General features: G+C 42.1%; 1 protein-coding gene across 2 annotated transcripts in view; it reads right to left on the bottom strand.

The window, feature by feature from the left end:
* LOC126329223 (SET domain-containing protein SmydA-8-like) overlaps positions 1 to 19,632 on the bottom strand; it is a 143,386-nt gene extending 123,754 nt beyond the window's left edge. For both annotated transcript variants that reach the window (XR_007562187.1, XM_049996135.1), the window contains exon 1: positions 19,293 to 19,632. Coding sequence is in view for 1 of the 2 variants with exons in the window: in XM_049996135.1 (XP_049852092.1) it covers positions 19,293 to 19,301 (9 nt within the window). In the remaining variant the exon portion in view is untranslated. The remainder of the gene's footprint in view (positions 1 to 19,292) is intronic.
* Positions 19,633 to 19,851: the final 219 nt, after the last annotated feature.

Here is a 19,851-nt window from a genome sequence, read left to right as displayed (position 1 = left end):
GAATTAATTTATAAACGGAGTCGAACCATAGCGGACTAATTTCTCTTCCTAATCTCATATAGCCCAGATACAGTTTTCTATTGAACTCTTGCTTATGTTTAAATTTGTCATGTATTTCACATTTTATCCAGAGTCGTTCACTACATGATTTTTAACATGTTTTGCAACACTACATTTCGAATTTATCAGAACACAAACAAATTTGGCAATCACTTTGTACTTCAGATATTGTCTATTGAAATTAATACCTTACACGAGTTTCACCATTCTTTGATGTGCATATTATGTCGTTATCCCTCTTTAACGTAAATCTGTATGTAAAAGTCTTGCAAGCAGGGTGTATGGATATCGACTAACTGTAACATTGGTTGTACCTACTGTTAACCCCTCTGCAAATTGTTTTATTATGTTGTATTGTGTTTTGTAAATGCTTGAAAATTGCTTAATGCCGAAATTGTAGCAGTAAAATAACATTCTGACGGCTGAAAGCAAGATGACACCTTTGAAGAAATATTTTACCTATTATAAAATCTTCACAGTAAGCTTTATAACGGCAAAATGAGCTCGTCTGTAACTTGTATTACTACAAGGAAATAAATAAATAATGCGACTCTACCAAAAAATAAAAATTTGTCGTTCTTCAACCTCAGGTGTGCTGCGGGCCCACTTGAAAAGAAATAAATAATAGACGTGTAGTATTTTACGGTTGGCTCAACTGTATAGTATGAGTCACAACCTATTTTTCCTATATTAGAGTAAATTAACGCCAATTAATCACTAATTTTTATTAGTGTTATTAAATAACAAACCAGTGAACAAATCACGAACTGCTACAACTTATAAGGGTAAAGAAAGATATCGGCAACGAAGCGAAGCCAATGTTCGGCACCATTTAAATTAGAGCGTTGCCCGTCGGTATTATTCGATCCATTCTCCAGTTCAGGTATAATATTTAAGTTATCAATAATTCGAATATACGAGACATCTTGCTACAGCGGATTTCACACTAGTGACAAAGCAAATAAGTTGGAAATTTCAGTGCATACCGTGTTCAAAACAAGAACAATTTATTTATTGGTTGTTCTCAGAGATATGCGATAACATATTATCACATGCTTTTACGCCGGTTTTTTTCTGTGTGAGTAGGCAATTCACAAATATGTAACACGAGTTGGGGATAACACATTCTGGCGTGAAGAGAAGTGAACGAGTAAGATACTAAGAGCAATTATTTTCATCAAGACGCAAAACGTCTGTAAACATACAATATCGTTTGGCCAACAGAGATAAAGCATATGAATGTGAATAGCGTATAGTTATTCAATGAACGATGAAAGCAACTGATTCGTCTCGTGCTCTTCAGGATCTTTCAGTAGATAGTAGTCAACTCACACCGACTAACCTTTTCCACGATGACAGTTTGTGGTACATTGTTTTTCGTGCAAAACCAAAAATGGTTCAAAAGCCTCTGAGCACTATGGGACTTAGCTTCTAAGGTCATCAGTCCCCTAGAACTTAGAACTACTTAAACCTAACTAACCTAAGGACATCACACACATCCATGCCCTATGCAGGATTCGAACCTGCGACCGTAGCGGTCGCGCGGTTCCAGACTGTAGTGCCTAGAACCGCTCGGCCACCACGGCCGGCAGTGCAAGACCGTAAGCCATTTAATTCTGATGGTTACGGGCGATTTCGATGAAAGGAAGAGGAAAGATTATCACACAAATGCCAACTTCTTTTCTTTATTATTTCCTCACTTTGCTGTAAAGTGTTCAGGATTCTCTTTTGTACTCCATTAGGTGATGAGAATTCTACGTGCTTACGGCAGTATAGTCAGCTGCCCTTAGAAGACGCCAAGAAACTTTACTCACACAGTGGAAAGACATCTGAAATTGCTTACACGCCTGCAGTGGAACTCGATAAGTGTTCGGAGATTCAACTATTTCTGAGAAGGAGAGAGGCTGTATGTTGGAGTAAACTTCTTATGTACCCGAGGGAAGTGAACAGCGTCTTTGCTGTTCATGTTATACACTAATGACTCAGCAGATAGCATTAATTGCAGTTTTAGGCTTTTCAAAAATTATACAACTATATCTGACGAAATTATGTCCTGTAAAAGTTTCAGATTTTCTAGGCTAATTAGTTGCAGTTCCGCTTTTACCATTATGAATAATTTTTAACCTTGGACCAGTGGGAACCAGCAAAAGAAAAGTGAAGCAACCAGAAGACTTGGTCGGATGTCGGCGTCAACGTGTATACACCATTGGCAGGAATGTAATGTGCAGCAAGGGCATTGTAACCCCTTCAGATCTGCTACTGACATCCGAGAACATGTAATGGAATCTCTGCAACATTCTGTGTCATTCCGCACCATTTGTCGGAGACCAGCGGAAGCCAATTACGGAATTACAATCCCATGTTTATGTTGCATTAACACCACAACACAAAAGACTGTTTTTGTAGTGATGCCGTACCGGTAAGCATGAACTGCTGATGAATGGCTTCGTACTGGGTTCAGTGGTGAACCACTGTTCTGCTCTACCCGGATGATCACCTTATAACGATATGTTTACGTAATGTGTATACATAAACATACAGTTATAAATGTCCCCGTTCGTAGTCGCTAATTATAACAATATGTTTACTTTTGTGATGTAACATATAGCTATAATCAGCTGTGGAAATATATTTGCGAACGCCGACCGTGTGCGGCTGTTTCTTGTTGGATCGTCTGATCAGTCGGAAGTTGCATTGCAGAGGAGAGTAAATGCCTATTCAAAATATAATTATTTTTGGAGAGGTCAGCGAATTTCCTACGGGACCGTAGTTTATCATGTATTTAGCAGTAGAATATGGCGCGGAGAAATTATTTCGGCGCATGCAACTTCCGTCCGATTTCGACGAAAGAATTTGTGACTGTGAACTCTCTATTTGCCAGAAACACAAAGAAAATTAAATAACTTCATGAAGGAGTGAGACATAGATTCTATACTAAATAAATAGTCCATACAGCAGTTCCATTTAACTCTGAATTTATGACAATTAATAGATGAACTTACACTGCAGTGAAGGATTTAACATGGATGCCGTTTTGACTGGCACTTATCTTCTCGTAATGAAAATAATTCCTTTGACGTTTTCACATTCACGTTACACAATAAATCTACTGCTATGCAGTATTGCAATTTTTAGTATTCCACTTTTACTTTACACTAAAATAATATTAGTTTTAACAATAATAATACGGCGGCAAGACATGCGCGTCCGACACAAGTTACAAGAGACAAGAGAAAATGAGTGAGTAACTGTTCATCGAGAATATCTCGTACATCAAAAGAACGTGTAAAAGTGTTCTTCTTCTGTCCGTTTTTCGCGCCGCGGTTTTCAAAGTCAATAACTCACTGCATCTCTGACGGCGCTTCGACAATAAATACGTTACGTCATAGGACGTTCACCTTTTACATTCTTGCAACATTATTTGCCAACTGTAGCTGTTGCCGACCGACTGCTCGATTAGTGAATGATTTAAAATGATAAGGCAATCACATAATGTTACAACCTTCGGCAAGTATGACGGCGACTTGGGAAGAGTCCCAAGTCTTCCAAAAGGTCTCACTCTTCCAACGTTTTGGACAGGCACATCAGTGTTCTCCCGGCGTCATGACTTGGGGAGCCATTGGGTATCACTTCATATCACGGAATGGTAGTACCTGAGAAAACTCTGACAAAACAACGATACGTCACAGACTTCCTGCTTCCTTATGTATTGCCTCTCATGCGACAATATCGTGGTGCCATTCAGGGCAATACTCCACACTTGACATGTGTCCCCATAAACTGTCTGCATGATTTTGAGGTAGTCCTATAGGGGTAGGGCTCAAAGTGAATAGAGACGAAACAGAGCTCATGCAATTAGGAAGAAGACAAGAGCAGATAGAATTTCTTGAGACAGATGACAAGAGGTTCACGAGAATAGACCAATTCAAATACTTGGGATCGTGGTTTAGCACGGACAACAACATAAAAAAGAACAACAAGAAAGGAATAGCAGTGGCAACGAAATGCATGCATACCCTCAGAGAGACGCTTGGCTCTAAATCGATGTCAGTGAACACGAAGATGAAAATCTACAACACACTGGTATGCCCAGCAGTAATGTACGGTTCAGAAACATGGAACATGACTAAGCGAGAAAGGTAAAAACTATTAATATTTGAAATAGAGTAATGAGGAAGATATGGGGACTAGTTTTAGATAATGGAGAATGGAGGAGGAGGAAAAACGAGGAAATCTACCTTCTGATGCGACAACCAACTATTCTACAGAAGATAAAGAGCAAATGAATACAATGGGTGGCCCACGTAGCCCGTATGCCAGATGGAAGACAGGTGAAGATGGCACTAGCGGGGAAACCAAAAACCAAACACCCCAGGAAACCAAAAACCAAACACCCCATTGGACGACCAAGGCAGCGCTGGATGGACGACCTGGCGGAGGACCTAGCAGTCTTGGGAATTGAAGACGTCTGGTGGAACCGGTCACAAAACAGTAAGGAATGGAGGCAGGGCCTGTGATCGCTGAATATCTATCTATCTATCTATAGAGGACAAAAATGGTTCAAATGGCTCTGAGCACTATGGGACTCAACTGCTGTGGTCATTAGTCCCCTAGAACTTAGAACTACTTAAACCTAACTAACCTAAGGACATCACACACATCCATGCCCGAGGCAGGATTCGAGCCTGCGACCGTATAGAGGACAGGATCCTAGATCTGTGCCTGATGGAACCAGGGACCAGCTCGAACGTCAGTTCCGTCCCAGTGTCAGCGACCAGAATATCGAGAACCAGTTGCTACAGTTCTGGGCCAGTTTGCGTCTGGAGAGAGTAAAATGGCTTCATAATACCCTTCTCAACCGAATCAGTGCATGCATCCATACTTATAACTGGGGTCATACCGTCGTGTTATAAAGTTTGACTCGATATTGTAATCACTGATACAACATCACATACCCTCTCAGCTCGAAGAGTTTATTTTGCTCCCTCTCACTTTGTGTTACACTTGCATTGTAAGGCGCGTGTTCGAGTGTATCAAAGTGTGGACATATGAAGAGGAACGATCTTGTAGGCTGAGTTGTAGATATTGCAAATGGCAAGCTGCGATTCATTGATAGTATACTGGGGAACTCCAGATGTATAGAAAAGAGACCGCATACGAAACACTTCTATGACGCATACTAGAGCGCTGTTCAAGTGTATGGAACCCACATGAGACTGGACAAGAAGAAACATCGAGTGCATGCAAAGTATGGAGAAACTATGGTCACTGTCCTTTGGCCAGAGACTTTAACATAAATATTAATGAATCTTAATAGGTGACCACACAAAGGAAAACTCCACACACCTCCTGAAAACATGCTCAGAAGACTTCAGGAGTTGTTTTTCAGGGCAGAAGTAAGTATCTCGTACTGTTCGCACAGAGGCGTACAAGCGGTCATTCTTCCCACTCTCCATACGTGAATGGAACGAGAAGGGATCCTAACATATGGCACAATAAAAAATGCCGTCTGCCACACACTACACGGTGATTCACAGAGTGCAGATGTAGACGTGGATATTTCGCATGAATGAGAAGCTATGATTATTTTGGATGCATAACCATTTCTTGCCGACAGACTGGGCAATTCGTAAGCTCTGCAGATGACATGCACTACTTGATCAAAAGTATACGGTCGCCTACTGGCAGATATTAATATAGGTTGTGTCCACTCTTCGCCTTTATGGTGGATTGAACTCTGGTGAGCACAATTTCAAAGAGGTGTCTGAAAGTGTGTGGAGGAATGGTCGGCCATTCTTCCACCAGAACCAAGACCAGAGAAGATACTGATGTTGGACGCTGTGGTCACTAGCGAAGTCGAACTAAAAGCGTTCCATTGCGTTCAGCTCGGACTCCCGGCAGACAGTCCATTTCACAATAGTCTCACAGATGCTGCTTTGTGACAAGGTGCACTGTCATACTGATACAAAAAATCATTGTCTTAGAACTGCTTTCGCACCGTTCACAGTACACATTGCTCCAAAATTTGTTCATGTCCTGCCGCATTTAGCGTTTTCTTAAACTCAATAACGGGAATAGCAACCTAACCACGAAAAGCAGCTCTACATTGTAACCCAACCTCTTTCTTACTTCGCTGTAGGTATTACACATATACTACTGGCCATTAAAATTGCTACACCAAGAAGAAATGCAACGATAAACGGGTATTCATTGGACAAATATGTTATACTAGAACTGACATGAGATTACATTTTCAACAATTTGGGTGCATAGATTCATGGACCTTGCCGTTGGTGGGGAGGCTTGCGTGCCTCAGCGATACAGATGGCCGTACCGTAGGTGCAACCACAACGGAGGGGTATCTGTTGAGAGGCCAGACAAACATGTGGTTCCTGAAGAGGGGCAGAAGCTTTTTCAGTAGTTGCAGGAGCAACAGTCTGGATGATTGACTGATCTGGCCTTGCACCATTAACCAAAACGGCCTTGCTGTGCTGGTACTGCGAACGGCTGAAAGCAAGGGGAAACTACAGCCGTAATTTTTCCCGAGGCCATGCAGCTTTACTGTATGATTAAATGATGATGGCGTCCTCTTGGGTAAAATATTCCGGAGGTAAAATAGTCCCCCATTCGGATCTCCCGGAGGGGACTACTCAGGAGGACGTCGTTATCAGGAGAAAGAAAACTGGCGTTCTACGGATCGGAGCGTGGAATGTCAGATCCCTTAATCGGACAGGTCGGTTAGAAAATTTAAAAAGGGAAATGGATAGGTTAAAGTTAGATATAGGGGGAATTAGTGAAGTTCGGTGGCAGGAGGAACAAGACTTCTGGTCAGGTGACTACAGGGTTATAAATACATAATCAAATAGGGGTAATGCAGGAGTAGGTTTAATAATGAATAGGAAAATACGAATGCGGGTAAGCTACTACAAACAGCATAGTGAACGCATTATTGTGGCCAAGATAGATACGAAGCCCATGCCTACTACAGTAAGACAAGTTTATATGACAACTAGCTCTGCAGATGATGAAGAAATTGATGAAATGTATGATGAGATAAAAGAAATTATTCAGATAGTGAAAGGTGACGAAAATTTAATAGTCATGGGTGACAGGAATTCGTCAGTAGGAAAAGGGAGAGAAGGAAACATAGTAGGTGATTATGGATTGGGGCTAAGAAATGAAAGAGGAAGCCGTCTCGTAGAATTTTGCACAGAGCATAACTTAATCATAGCTAACACTTGGTTCAAGAATCATAAAAGAAGGTTGTATACATGGAAGAATCCTGGAGATACTAAAAGGTATCAGACAGATTATATAATGGTAAAACAGAGATTTAGGATTCAGGTTTTAAATTGTAGGACATTTCCAGGGGCAGATGTGGACTGTGACCACAATCTATTGGTTATGACCTGTAGGTTAAAAGTGAAGAAACTGCAAAAAGGTGGGAATTTAAGGACATGGGATCTGGATAAGCTGAAAGAACCAGAGGTTGTACAGAGTTTCAAGGAGAGCATAAGGGAATAATTGACAGGAATTGGGGAAAGAAACACAGTAGAAGAAGAATGGGTAGCTCTGAGGGATGAAGTACTGAAGGCAGCAGAGGATAAAGTAGGTAAAAAGACGAAGGCTGCTAGAAATCCTTGGGTAACAAAAGAAATATTGAATTTAATTGATGAAAGGAGAAAATATAAAAATGCAGTAAATGAAGCAGGCAAAAAGGAATACAAACGTCTCAAAAATGAGATTGACAGGAAGTGCAAAATGGCTAAGCAGGGATGGCTAGAGGACAAATGTAAGGGTGTAGAAGATTATCTCACTAGGGGTAAGATAGATACTGCCTACAGGAAAATTAAAGAGACCTTTGGAGAGAAGAGAACCACGTGTATGAATATCAAGAGCTCAGATGGCAACCCAGTTCTAAGCAAAGAAGGGAAGGCAGAAAGGTGGAAGGAGTATATAGAAGGTTTATACAAGGGCGATGTATTTGATTGCAATATTAAGGAAATGGAAGAGGATGTAGATGAAGATGAAATGGGAGATACGATACTGCGTGAAGAGTTTGACAGAGCACTGAAAGACCTGAGTCGAAACAAGGCCCCCGGAGTAGACAACATTCCATTAGAACTACTGACGGCCTTGAGAGAGCCAGTCCTGAGAAAACTCTACCATCTGGTGAGCGAGATGTATGAGACAGGTGAAATACCCTCAGACTTCAAGAAGAATATAATAATTCCAATCCCAAAGAAAGCAGGTGCTGACAGATGTGAAAATTACCGAACTATCAGTTTAATAAGTCACAGCTGCAAAATACTAACGCGAAATCTTTACAGACGAATGGAAAAACTGGTAGATGCGGACCTCGGGGAGGATCAGTTTTAATTCCGTAGAAATGTTGGAACACGTGAGGCAATACTGACCCTACGACTTATCTTAGAAGATAGATTAAGGAAGGGCAAACCTACGTTTCTAGCATTTGTAGACTTGGTGAAAGCTATTGACAATGTTGACTGGAATACTCTCTTTGAAATTCTGAAGGTGGCAGGGGTAAAATACAGGGAGCGAAATTCTATTTACAATTTGTACAGAAACCAGATGGCAGTCATAAGATTCGAGAGGCATGAAAGGGATGCAGTGGTTGGGAAAGGAGTGAGACAGGGTTGTAGCCTCTCCCCGATGTTATTCAATTTGTATATTGAGCAAGCAGTAAAGGAAACAAAAGAAAAATTCGTAGTAGGAATTAAAATTCATGGAGACGAAGTAAAAACTTTGAGGTTCGCCGATGACATTGTAATTCTGTCAGAGACAGCAAAGGACTTGGAAAAGCAGTTGAACGGAATGGACAGTGTCTTGAAAGGAGGATATAAGATGAACATCAACAAAAGCAAAACGAGGATAATGGAATGTAGTCAAATTAAATCGGGTGATGCTGAGGGAATTAGATCAGGAAATGAGACACTTAAAGTAGTAAAGGAGTTTTGCAATTTGGGGAGCAAAATAACTGATGAAAAGCGTTTATGAAGAATAGAAATTTGTTTACATCGAATATAGATTTATGTATCAGGAAGTCGTTTCTGAAAGTATTTGTATGGAGTGTAGCCATGTATGGAAGTGAAACATGCACGATAACTAGTTTGGACAAGAAGAGAATAGAAGCTTTCGAAATGTGGTGCTACAGAAGAATGCTGAAGATTAGATGGGTAGATCACGTAACTAATGAGGAGGTACTGAATAGGATTGGGGAGAAGAGAAGTTTGTGGCACAACTTGACTAGAAGAAGGGATCGGTTGGTGGGACATGTTCTGAGGCATCAAGGGATCACAAATTTAGTATTGCAGGGCAGAGCGTGGAGGGTAAAACTCGTAGAGGGAGACCAAGAGATGAATACACTAAGCAGATTCAGAAGGATGTAAGTTGCAGTAGGTGCTGGGAGATGAAGAGGCTTGCACAGGATAGAGTAGCATGGAGAGCTGCATCAAACCAGTCTCAGGACTGAAGACAACAACAATAACAGATCCTGAGAAATCAGTACCCAGAACAGCCACCTCTGGCCGTAATAACGGCCATGATACGCCTGGCCATTGAGTCAAAAAGAGCTTCGATGGCGTTTACAGGTGCAGCTGCCCATGCAGCTTCAACACGATACCACTGTTCATCAAGAGTAGTGACTGGCGTATTGTGACGAGCCAGTTGCTCGGCCACCATTGACCAGACGTTTTCAATTGGTGAGAGATCTGGAGAATGTGCTGGCCAGAGCAGCATTTGAACATTTTCTGTATCCAGAAATGCCCGTACAGGACCTGCAACATGCGGCCGTGCATTGTCCTGCTGAAATGTAGGGTTTCGCAGGGATCGACTGAAGGGTAGAGCCACGGGTCGTAACACATCTGAAATGTAACGTCCAATGTTCAAAGTGCCGTCAATGCGAACAAGAGGTGACCGAGACGTGTAACCAATGGCACTCCATACCATCACGCCGGGTGACACGCCAGTATGGCGATCACGAATACACGCTTCCAATGTGCGTTCACTGCGATGTCGCCAAACACGGATGCGACCATCATGATGCTGTAAACAGAACCTAGATTCATTTGAAAAAATGACGTTTCGCTATTTGTGCACCCAGGTACGTCGTTGAGTACACCATCGCAGGCGCTCCTGTCTGTGATGGAGCGTCAAGGGTAACTGCAGCCATGGTCTCCGAGCTGATAGTCCATGCTGCTGCTAACGTCGTCGAACTGTTCGTGCAGATGGTTGTTGTCTTGCAAACGTCCCTATCTGTTGACTCAAGGATCGAGACGTGGCTGCACGATCAGCCAAGCGGATAAGATGCCTTTCATCTCGACTGCTAGTGATACGACGCCGTTGGGATCCAGCACGGCGTTCCGTATTACCATCCTGAACCCACCGATTCCATATTCTGTTAACAGTCATTGGATCTCGACCAACGCGAGCAGCAATCTCGCGATATGATAAACCGCAATAGCGATGGGCTACAATCCAACCTTTATCAAAGTCGGAAACATGATGGTACGCATTTCTCCTCCTTACACGAGGGAATCACAACAACGTTTCACCAGGCAGCGCCGGTCAACTGCTGTTTGTGTATGAGAAATCGGTTGGAAACTTTCCTCTTGTCGGCACGCTGTAGGTGTCGTCACCGGCGCCAACCTTCTGTGAATGCTCTGAAAAGCTAATCATTTGCATATCAGAGAATCTTTTTCCGGTCGGTTAAATTTCGCGTCTGTAGCACGTCATCTTCGTGGTGTAGCAATTTAAATGGCCAGTAGTGTAACGTTCTCTAGGCATTCGCCGGACTCAAACTCTTCCATCAGATTGTCGTAGAGTATAGCGTGAGTCATCATTCCACTCACTGGTAGCACTTTGGAACTATCGTGTGATTCTTTCCGTTGATTTCATGCTCTTATTGACAACCACCATCCGCGATGCTCGACAGTCCCTATCCGTCAGTATTTGAGGTCTGTCTGGCCCTGGTTTAGCTGCCGTTGTTCCTTTGCGTTTTCACAGTCACATCACCAACAGCTGACTTGAGTACCTTTAGAAAGGCTGAAACATCAATGATGGAACTGTAAGTTGACATCTAATCACCAGTCAACGTTGTAAGTCACTGAACTACCCTTACCGATCGTCTCTGCTATTTACTGCCTCATACTGACAATATAGTACTCCCCACCTCCTTTTCTAGTTGTGGGTGCGCCTCTCATACATCTAGAGGTCAATTCCACGTTATATTGGAGTGATCGGATACTTGTGATCAGAAAATTGGAATTCATATTTTTTGGATATCTTGAGGTGTCAGGTATTCTCCCGGATATCAGCGTTGTTGTTGCACGATATTCCTACAACGTGACTCGTGACAGGTGCTGCCTGTGACTGCTCGTCGAGTGGAACGGCTACGTTATTTAAATATTTATTGGATTTCATTCCGACCAAGTTTCATGATAAAAAAAAATTTCACAACTGCGATTATGTTGCTCTACATAGATGTAGCGCCATGGAAATTAGTATCTATTTCTTATGACAAAAGTTTTTGTCAGCATATCTTCGGTGGTAAGTGTAGTTAATGCAGTCACTTGAAGTAATGTGGGGACTAAGTAGTAAGAGTATTTTAGGTGATTTTTCTTTGTTAATTGTCATCTTCAAATTTATTTTTTAAAATAATGTTTGCGGAATCTCTGGAGACAAAAATTAACAATATGCACTGAAGCGCCAAAGAAAATGGTATAGGCATGCGTATTCAAATACAGAGACATATAAATAGGCAGAATACGGCGTTGCGGTCGACAACGGCCATGTAAAACGACAAGTGTATGGCGAATTTAGATCGGTTACTGCTACTACAATGGCAGGTTATCGAGATTTAAGTGAGTTTGAACGTGGTGTTATAGTCGGCACTCGAGCGATGGGACAGATCATCTCCGAGGTAGCCATGAAGTGGGATTTTCCTGTACGACCATTTCACGAGTGTACCGTGAAAATCAGGAATCCAGTGAAACATCAGGTATCCGACACCGTGCGGCCGGAAAAAGATCCTGCAAGAACGGGCCCGATGAAAGCTAAAGAGAATCGTTCAACGTGACAAAAGTTCAATCCTTCCACAGATTTCTACAGATTTCAATGCTGGACCATCAGCAAGTGTCAGCGTGCGAACCGTTCAACGAACCATCACCGATATGGGCTTTCGGAGCCGAAGGCCCACTCATGTATCCTTGATGACTGCACGACACAAAGCCTTACGCTCCCCCTGGGTCCGTCAACACCGACATTGGACTGTTGATGACTGCAAACATGTAGCCTGGTCGGACGAGTCTCGTTTCAAATTGTATCGAGTGGATGGATGTGTACGGGTGTGGAGACAACCTCATGAATCCGTGGACCCTGCACGTCAGCAGGGAACGGTTCAAGATGGTAGAGGCTCTGTAATGGTGTGGGGTGTGTACAGTTGGAGTGATATGGGACCCCCGATACGTCTACATACGATTCTGACAGATGACACGTACTTAAGCATCCTGTCTGATCGCAGGCATCCATTCATGTTTATTGGGCATTTCGAGAGAGTGGGGCAATTCCAGCACGACAATGCGACACAGCGCACGTCCATAATTGCTACAGAGTGGCTCCAGGAACTCTCTTCAGAGTTTAAACACTTCCGATGGCCGCCAAACTCCCCAGATATGAACATTATTGAGCATACCTGTATGTGCGATACCTTGCAAAGTACTGTTCAGAAGAGATCCCCACCCCGTCGTACTCTTACGGATTTACGGACCGCCCTACGGGATTCACGGTGTTAGTTCCCTCCAGCACCACTTCAGACATTAGTCGAGTCCATGCCAAGTCGTGTTACGGAACTTCTGTGTGCTCGCGGGGGTCCTACACGATATTAGGCAGGTGTACTAGTTTCTTTGGCTGTTCAGTGTATTTCTCACAAGTCTCATCGAACAACCAAGTTTACGGAAATACCGAGCGAGGTGGAGCAGTGGTTAGCACACTGGACTCGCATTCGGGAGGACGACGGTTCAATCCCGTCTCCGGCCATCCTGATTTAGGTTTTCCGTGATTTCCCTAAATCGTTTCAGGCAAATGTCGGGATGGTTCCTTTGAAAGGGCACGGCCGATTTCCTTCCCAATTCTTCCCTAACCCGAGCTTGCGCTCCGTCTCTAATGACCTCGTTGTCGACGGGACGTTAAACACTAACCACCACCACCACCAAGTTTACGGAATAGAATAAAGATTTCTGATTACCTACGTTTCTGTAATTTTGTTCAAGATGTTCGACTTTTTAATTTCACTTTCAAATTTTTTTATCCTTCTTTTCAAATTGGAGGACCTACCTCTCTTTAAACAACTTAAAGAAAAATCGACGCATTTTGTGTCTTACGACAACTCGAAGATTTCCAGTGAATTTTTCGACAAGTCTGCAGCACGCTGCCACACTAAACTTTCTGCATAAGTTTATTTAGATGAATCGTGGCGTGAACGATTTTTACATTCCCCACAGCCCTTTCCTGATTAGTATGACCATATGGCAATAGGAAGTGCATCTGGCCAAAAAATAAATAAGTAAATACCAAACCAGGTTGAGAAAGTACGCAATATCGTGGTTATCAGAGTCGATATTAAGACTTTCCAAGAGGAATGTGATTTAGCTGTTTAACACTTAAAAATTGATATAATATCTTCGATTAAAGCCCATCACTTCACTCTCATTCTATCTCGATACAGACATACACTCACTTGCCTGCGCACATCTAATGTGTCTTACTCTTCAAATACACTGTTATAATACAAACACGCTAGCTGAAGGAGTCCGAACCTTTAGTGTCTTCTATCACGTGGAATCTTTTCGTGTTCGTTGAAATTGAAGTAGAAGAGTTGAAACACTAACTGAAGTAAGTCAATGGCAGGCAAGGAATTGGCCGTAGAAACAGAGAGAAAGAGAGAAAGATCGAGAATGGACTTCTCGCTTAATACGAGTACTTTCTATGGCTCTGTTATCTCATCTGGCGTATCACGCTGGGTCGCAGCGATTCAAGTACTATATGCGCGAAAAGGTCCAGAAGAGGTGAAATATTAAGCAACGCACTACGTGGGAATGGAAATTTGCCTATATTTCTACATTACACAGAAATTAAACCAAATGGTCTGATCACAAATTTATTGAAAAAATTAGGAATTTAATTTCTGTCTTTAAATGTTTATAAATGCAGGGGCATCTTCCAAAATTTGTGAATTACTACGTTCTTGTCTATGTTTCTTTTTTCTCCTGAGGATGAGAATTTAAGTCCTGCATGTGCTGCAATATAATCAGTCAAAAAGCACCTGATTTAATTTTACATATATTGTCAGTTTCGATTTCGTTCATATTCATTATTCTTTGATAATGGCAGCAACTGAATTTTGCTCTTTTAACGTCAACGTATTTTGGTGATGGGTCGCGACTGTGATTACGAGCCGGCCGCGGTGGTCTCGCGGTTCTAGGCGCGCAGTTCGGAACCGTGCGACTGCTACGGTCGCAGGTTCGAATCCTGCCTCGGGCATGGATGTGTGTGATGTCCTTAGGTTGGTTAGGTTTAAGAAGTTCTAAGTTCTAGGGGACTGATAACCACAGCTGTTAAGTCCCATAGTGCTCAGAGCCATTTGAACCTTTTTTTTTTTTTTTTGTGATTACGACATCGAACAACGCAACAAAGCCGCTGTTGTGATTTACACGAATAACGTAACTCACAAGTAAATAAATGTGTGTCTCAATTTGCGAATTGGGATATTACAGAAGTTTCACAACTGTTTCCAACGCAGACAACGATCGTTTTGAGAAGCAGATATCGTCACACATCTCTAGGCGACGAGGACTCTTCAAGTTCACGCGTTTACACAGCGGCTTAGCATGTGGAATGAGCTACTAGAAGTGATTCTTTTTTCCTTTCCACTGGATGAAACACAAGTTTGCAAAATTAAAAAAAAATGAAAAAGGTCAAATAGTTTATGAAATGATTTGCCTACAAAGAAGAAATGAATCCTATTACAGAAACATTTGACTCTAGTTTCAATGGTGCTCGAAATCATGTACAGCAAATGAGACGAGAATATAAAGTTCAATGTTTAACACAAAACTGTAAAGAGTGCTAGATGATATTTGCTGCACATAGTTTTGCGCATCATTCAAAGGCGAGTAAAATGTTTCTATACCCTATTTTATTTCTTACTTTTATACAGCTCATTTCCATAAACATTTGATCCCTTCACATTTTTTCAATTCTTTTTAAAAAATACGATATAATTAAATATCAATATATTTTCTATTATTTTCTTAATTACACTGATTGAAGTACTACATTTCTCACAGGTCAATTTGATACTCCAATTGTTCATTTCTCACTTTTCTTTTCGCTATGAAAATTTCGGACAAGAATCCATTGCGTAACTTTTAGGGAGTCTTCGTTCTGCTCAGTTATTCGATAAAAAAGAATGAGATCATCTGAGAAATAGCGCCTCTGGGAGTGACGTAAGGCTACTCTGCGTTACCTTTGGTATGAACCAATGAATCTTACAACGGTGAATTGCCGTTCCGTTAGGTGATGTTAACTTTATGCCTTTATGAAGCCACCGCATGAGGCAGTCGTAGGCTCAAGAACCTTGATATAACTGGTTAAAAAAGTTCATAAAGTGTGAATTTTTCCGTTCCGTTGACGATGAAGTTATTAGCCACGTAGCAAAAGCGTGGATTAGACAAGAATTCAACCGTGGCCTTGTATGTAATCACCTGGCATTCACGTGGAGTGATTTTGGAAAACAACGAAAAACGTAAATTTGGATCGTTACACTGTTATTTGGATTCACTTGTATTGTTATCCACGGTCAGGACTCATCGCCTACATGCTCCCAGTATTTCTGTTTGTCTGTGGCCTATGGAAGTTTGTATGTTTAAATTCTTTGTATGAATTCAGTGGACTCTTTGTCCACATTTGGTGGTGTGGGTAATGTTGATGCCTCTAGCCCTCCCGCCCGGATTGGAGATATTCTTCTCTCAGGAACTGGCTGTTGTGTTACCCTCATCGTCATTTCGGTATCATCGACAAGCAAGTCACCGAAGTGGCGACAGGTAAAAAGACTTGCACTAGGTGGCCGAAATACGCCAGGCGGGGTCTCCCGGCCAGTAGCGCCATACCATCATTTCAATTCATTTTAATGAGCTCTCTGATACGTAATATTTCATCTCCAGTATCCTCTTTCTTGCGCATAAATACCTCTTGCAACATAACAAGAAGTTCACAGTGGACGTTATTCAAAACTACCAGACCTAGAGAGCAGAAAATTTGGAAATTTGTGATAAGGTCTTGTGGGACCAAACTGCTGAGGTCATCGATCCCTAAGCCTACACACTACTTTAACTTACGCTATGGACAACACACACACCGACTCGAAATTCCGACGGGGGCAATCGCACGGACCGTAACAAGGCGCCTTAGACAGCGCGGCTACCCCATGCGGCTAGAGAGCAGAAATTTAGTTGATGTTTACAGCAACATTAAAGTCTGTGATATGTATTTGCTGAAGAAAATTACACGTACTAAAGAAGTTTTGTGATCTGAAATTCTAAGATTCGTAATTGTTATGCAATGAGACTGTCAAATTAATTATCCAGGTCACCTTTCTGCCCACTTTAACAGTTATTCGGAATTTTTTGAAAGCTCCCTGCATATGTATTCAGTAACTGATAAGATAACACTTGTTCTCATGGTACTACAGTTGCTTTTTATCTGCTTTAAAAGCCGCGTGCGTTACCATGTCGCTTCTGGAATTCGGGCAGACGCATCGGTCTCGGATAGAATCCACCCGGCGGATTAACGACAAGGGCTGGTGTGCAAGCCAACCTGAACGTGGTTTTTAGGCGGTTTCCCACATGTGAGTAGATGAATAGCTGTTTGGCATCCACATCCCTCCTCAGTTACACCATTCGCAAACATTTCTATCTACATCTACATGGATACTCTGCAAATCACTTTTAAGTACCTGGAGAGGGTCCATCGAACCACCTTCACAATTTTCTATTATTCCAATCTCGTATAGCGCGATGAAAGTAGGAACACCTATTTTCGAAAAAAAGTTCTAACACTTTCATGTGGATAACACTAGTCGCATACACAAGGAGCGCACGATTTCTGTCCCATGGCGGGGGAGTGATGGCGGGGCGAGGGAGGGGTGTGGTATCGACAGGAAGGAGGGCATCTGGTAACCCTTTCCTAATACATTGCAGATTAACACGTCTTCCCCTTGACGACACATGGGATAAGGCCAGGAATAAAAGATAATTTAACTAACAGCCCAAACACCTGAGTGCCGCACAGATTCGATGTAATTAAATAAATACCAACTTATTGGAATTCAAGACTTGACAGGATATAATTTTCTTGGTTGTTGTTGTCCATGCTTCCATGCGTCAAAAATAAATAAATAAACAAAAATGAAAAAAAATCTTCACTCACTGAAATCTTGCAAGAAACTATGACTCATAATCTGTTTCACCTTGGATGCTTTTTGCAAAACAACATTAAGCAGACTCAGAGATTCAACAGAGCACCATGACTCAAAAACGACTAGGTTCACTTTCGATTCTGATATTTCTAATAATGTGCAGAAATCGTGTTTAATCCAACTGATCAACTTATAGAACAAAATTTTAAAATTAAGAAGAGAAGTAGAACTGGAACATCAGTCTGGGAAAGACGTTTACGAGGAATCAGTGTTGTTTTCTCAATATACCTTTCAAACGGAAATATAAGCTAGAAATTTAATTTTCACTGTTATTTCGTATTAAAAAAATGTTTAGAGAAAGGACATTCATTGTAAGGAACTGCATCGTAGTTTTTTTCATTTGTTTTCGTTTTCTGTTGTAGTTTTGAGAGTTAATTTTGCGGAAGAGCTACGCTAAATAAAATTAAGGTTTTTTTCCTGGTCTTTGGAATAATTTCTTCTGTCACGTGCTTCGCTATAGTACGAGTCATTCATACATAGATCACAGAAAATTGATAAAAATTGTGCGAGAAACAAGAGATTGAACATGGCATATGAATGTTAGTATTACATTTTCGTGAACAGCCTATTCAACTTAATTTTTTAAACAAAATCTGCTCTTCTTCGAACGTATCCTTTAGTCTCCAGAAAAAGAAACGAGAATAATTTTGCACCAGTTTTTTAACAGTAATGAAGAAAGTGTTATCGCAATCAAATCTTATGTCTGTATAGTATTCACTGAGTGAATGTTGCAGTTCCTTTTGAAAGTGTCCACATTATTAACCACAAAGCGCATGAGGGAATACATGTAGAGGAATGCCACATACAACACACCCTAAGATCGCAGACTGACTCCGCAAATGGTTCTGAATACCGCTTTAAACGCTCATAAAATTCTTCAGAAGTGTATAGATATACCTCAGATGAATATTCCTTTGCTTTTCAAGGTCGAAGATACCGAAGGCGTTAAGAGCAGCACCGCTCAGTTAAAGAATGCTTTTTCTTTACTGGTTACATGATCAACTTGTTGGCACGTTTGGCGAAATGGGCGTAATGCGGCAACTTCCTTACGAAGAAGGAAAAAAACACTTTTTCATCGAGTCTGAGGTCTTCGTCTAAGAAAATCAAAAGTACGCGCAAGTGTTTAGAAGCTGTAAGATTTTGATTTATGCACTTTTTGTATCTAAAAGACTAGATTGCAGCATATTGTTGATTAGTTATTCAGAGTGTTATTTATTACATGTAGGCGGAACATCTGTGTAAAACTATCACGTTTAACAACAGATTGTTTATAATTTAGCGAGATGTGCGATAAAGAGAAATGACGTTTTTCTGGCTTTTTTTTTTTAAAGAACGTAAGTTAATTCTGAAGAAACACTGATCGTACTACGTGCTCACATGAGTTTCACACTGTCGAAATTGGTTCCACTTGTTGAACACATCTGGCGGTGGCAATAGACAATAACCTGCCCAGTATCCTCAGCTATGCTTTGTGAGGTCCTCTTCGAAATATTACTGGTGTATGTAAATGGGATATCCTATAATATTATTTACTCTTCGTGTTAACATAGCCATCACAAAATGCATCAGCGTTAAAGACAGTTTTTAGAATCGGATTGACATGTAGCGATGAGGAACGGTGAGCGAAACATAGTTCACAAACGACCACTTCTAAACTACTTCCGTCGCCAAGACTCACCTCGCTCATGTTAGTCGTGTGCGCTGCTACGGAAGACAATTAGTTCCAAGCGCGGCACACTAACTCGGCTCTGTATGTGCGATTAACAGAATAAAGGACTGTGTCTCACTTCTGTCCGATAGAATTGGTAACTGCGGTAAATTCCGGTGTCACTTGTCGCTCAAGGGAATTGCCACACGGTTCCGCGGGCGGCGGACGTGATTCATTATCCGTCCACTGTGAGGCGCAGCTGTCGACGTGGCCGTCGAGGGCGGTGCGTCGCGATCCGCAAGTGTTTGGCAAGGGGCCTCCCCTGTCCCCTGTGTGCAGGCACCCCGCGCGGCGCCCAGGTGGACGGCGACTGGAGAGCCTGCAGACGCGCCGTGTTGCGTAACCCCGCCGCTGTTCTGCCGCCGCCCCCTTCCGCCTCGCACGTCAGCCGGCAGCGGCGCCGCCCGCGATCTCGGCTGCCGCTATTTCCGTTGACTGTAAAATTAGCGCGCCGGCTCCATTATCTGGCCCGGGAAACAGCGGGCCGGGAGTGCTCGGCCGGGGTCCACTCTTGGCTCTCACAGCAGCC

The sequence above is a fragment of the Schistocerca gregaria genome, chromosome 2 (genome assembly GCF_023897955.1).
Source record: "Schistocerca gregaria isolate iqSchGreg1 chromosome 2, iqSchGreg1.2, whole genome shotgun sequence".
NCBI lineage: Eukaryota > Metazoa > Arthropoda > Insecta > Orthoptera > Acrididae > Schistocerca > Schistocerca gregaria.
This window is presented reverse-complemented; position numbering and strand designations above follow the sequence as displayed.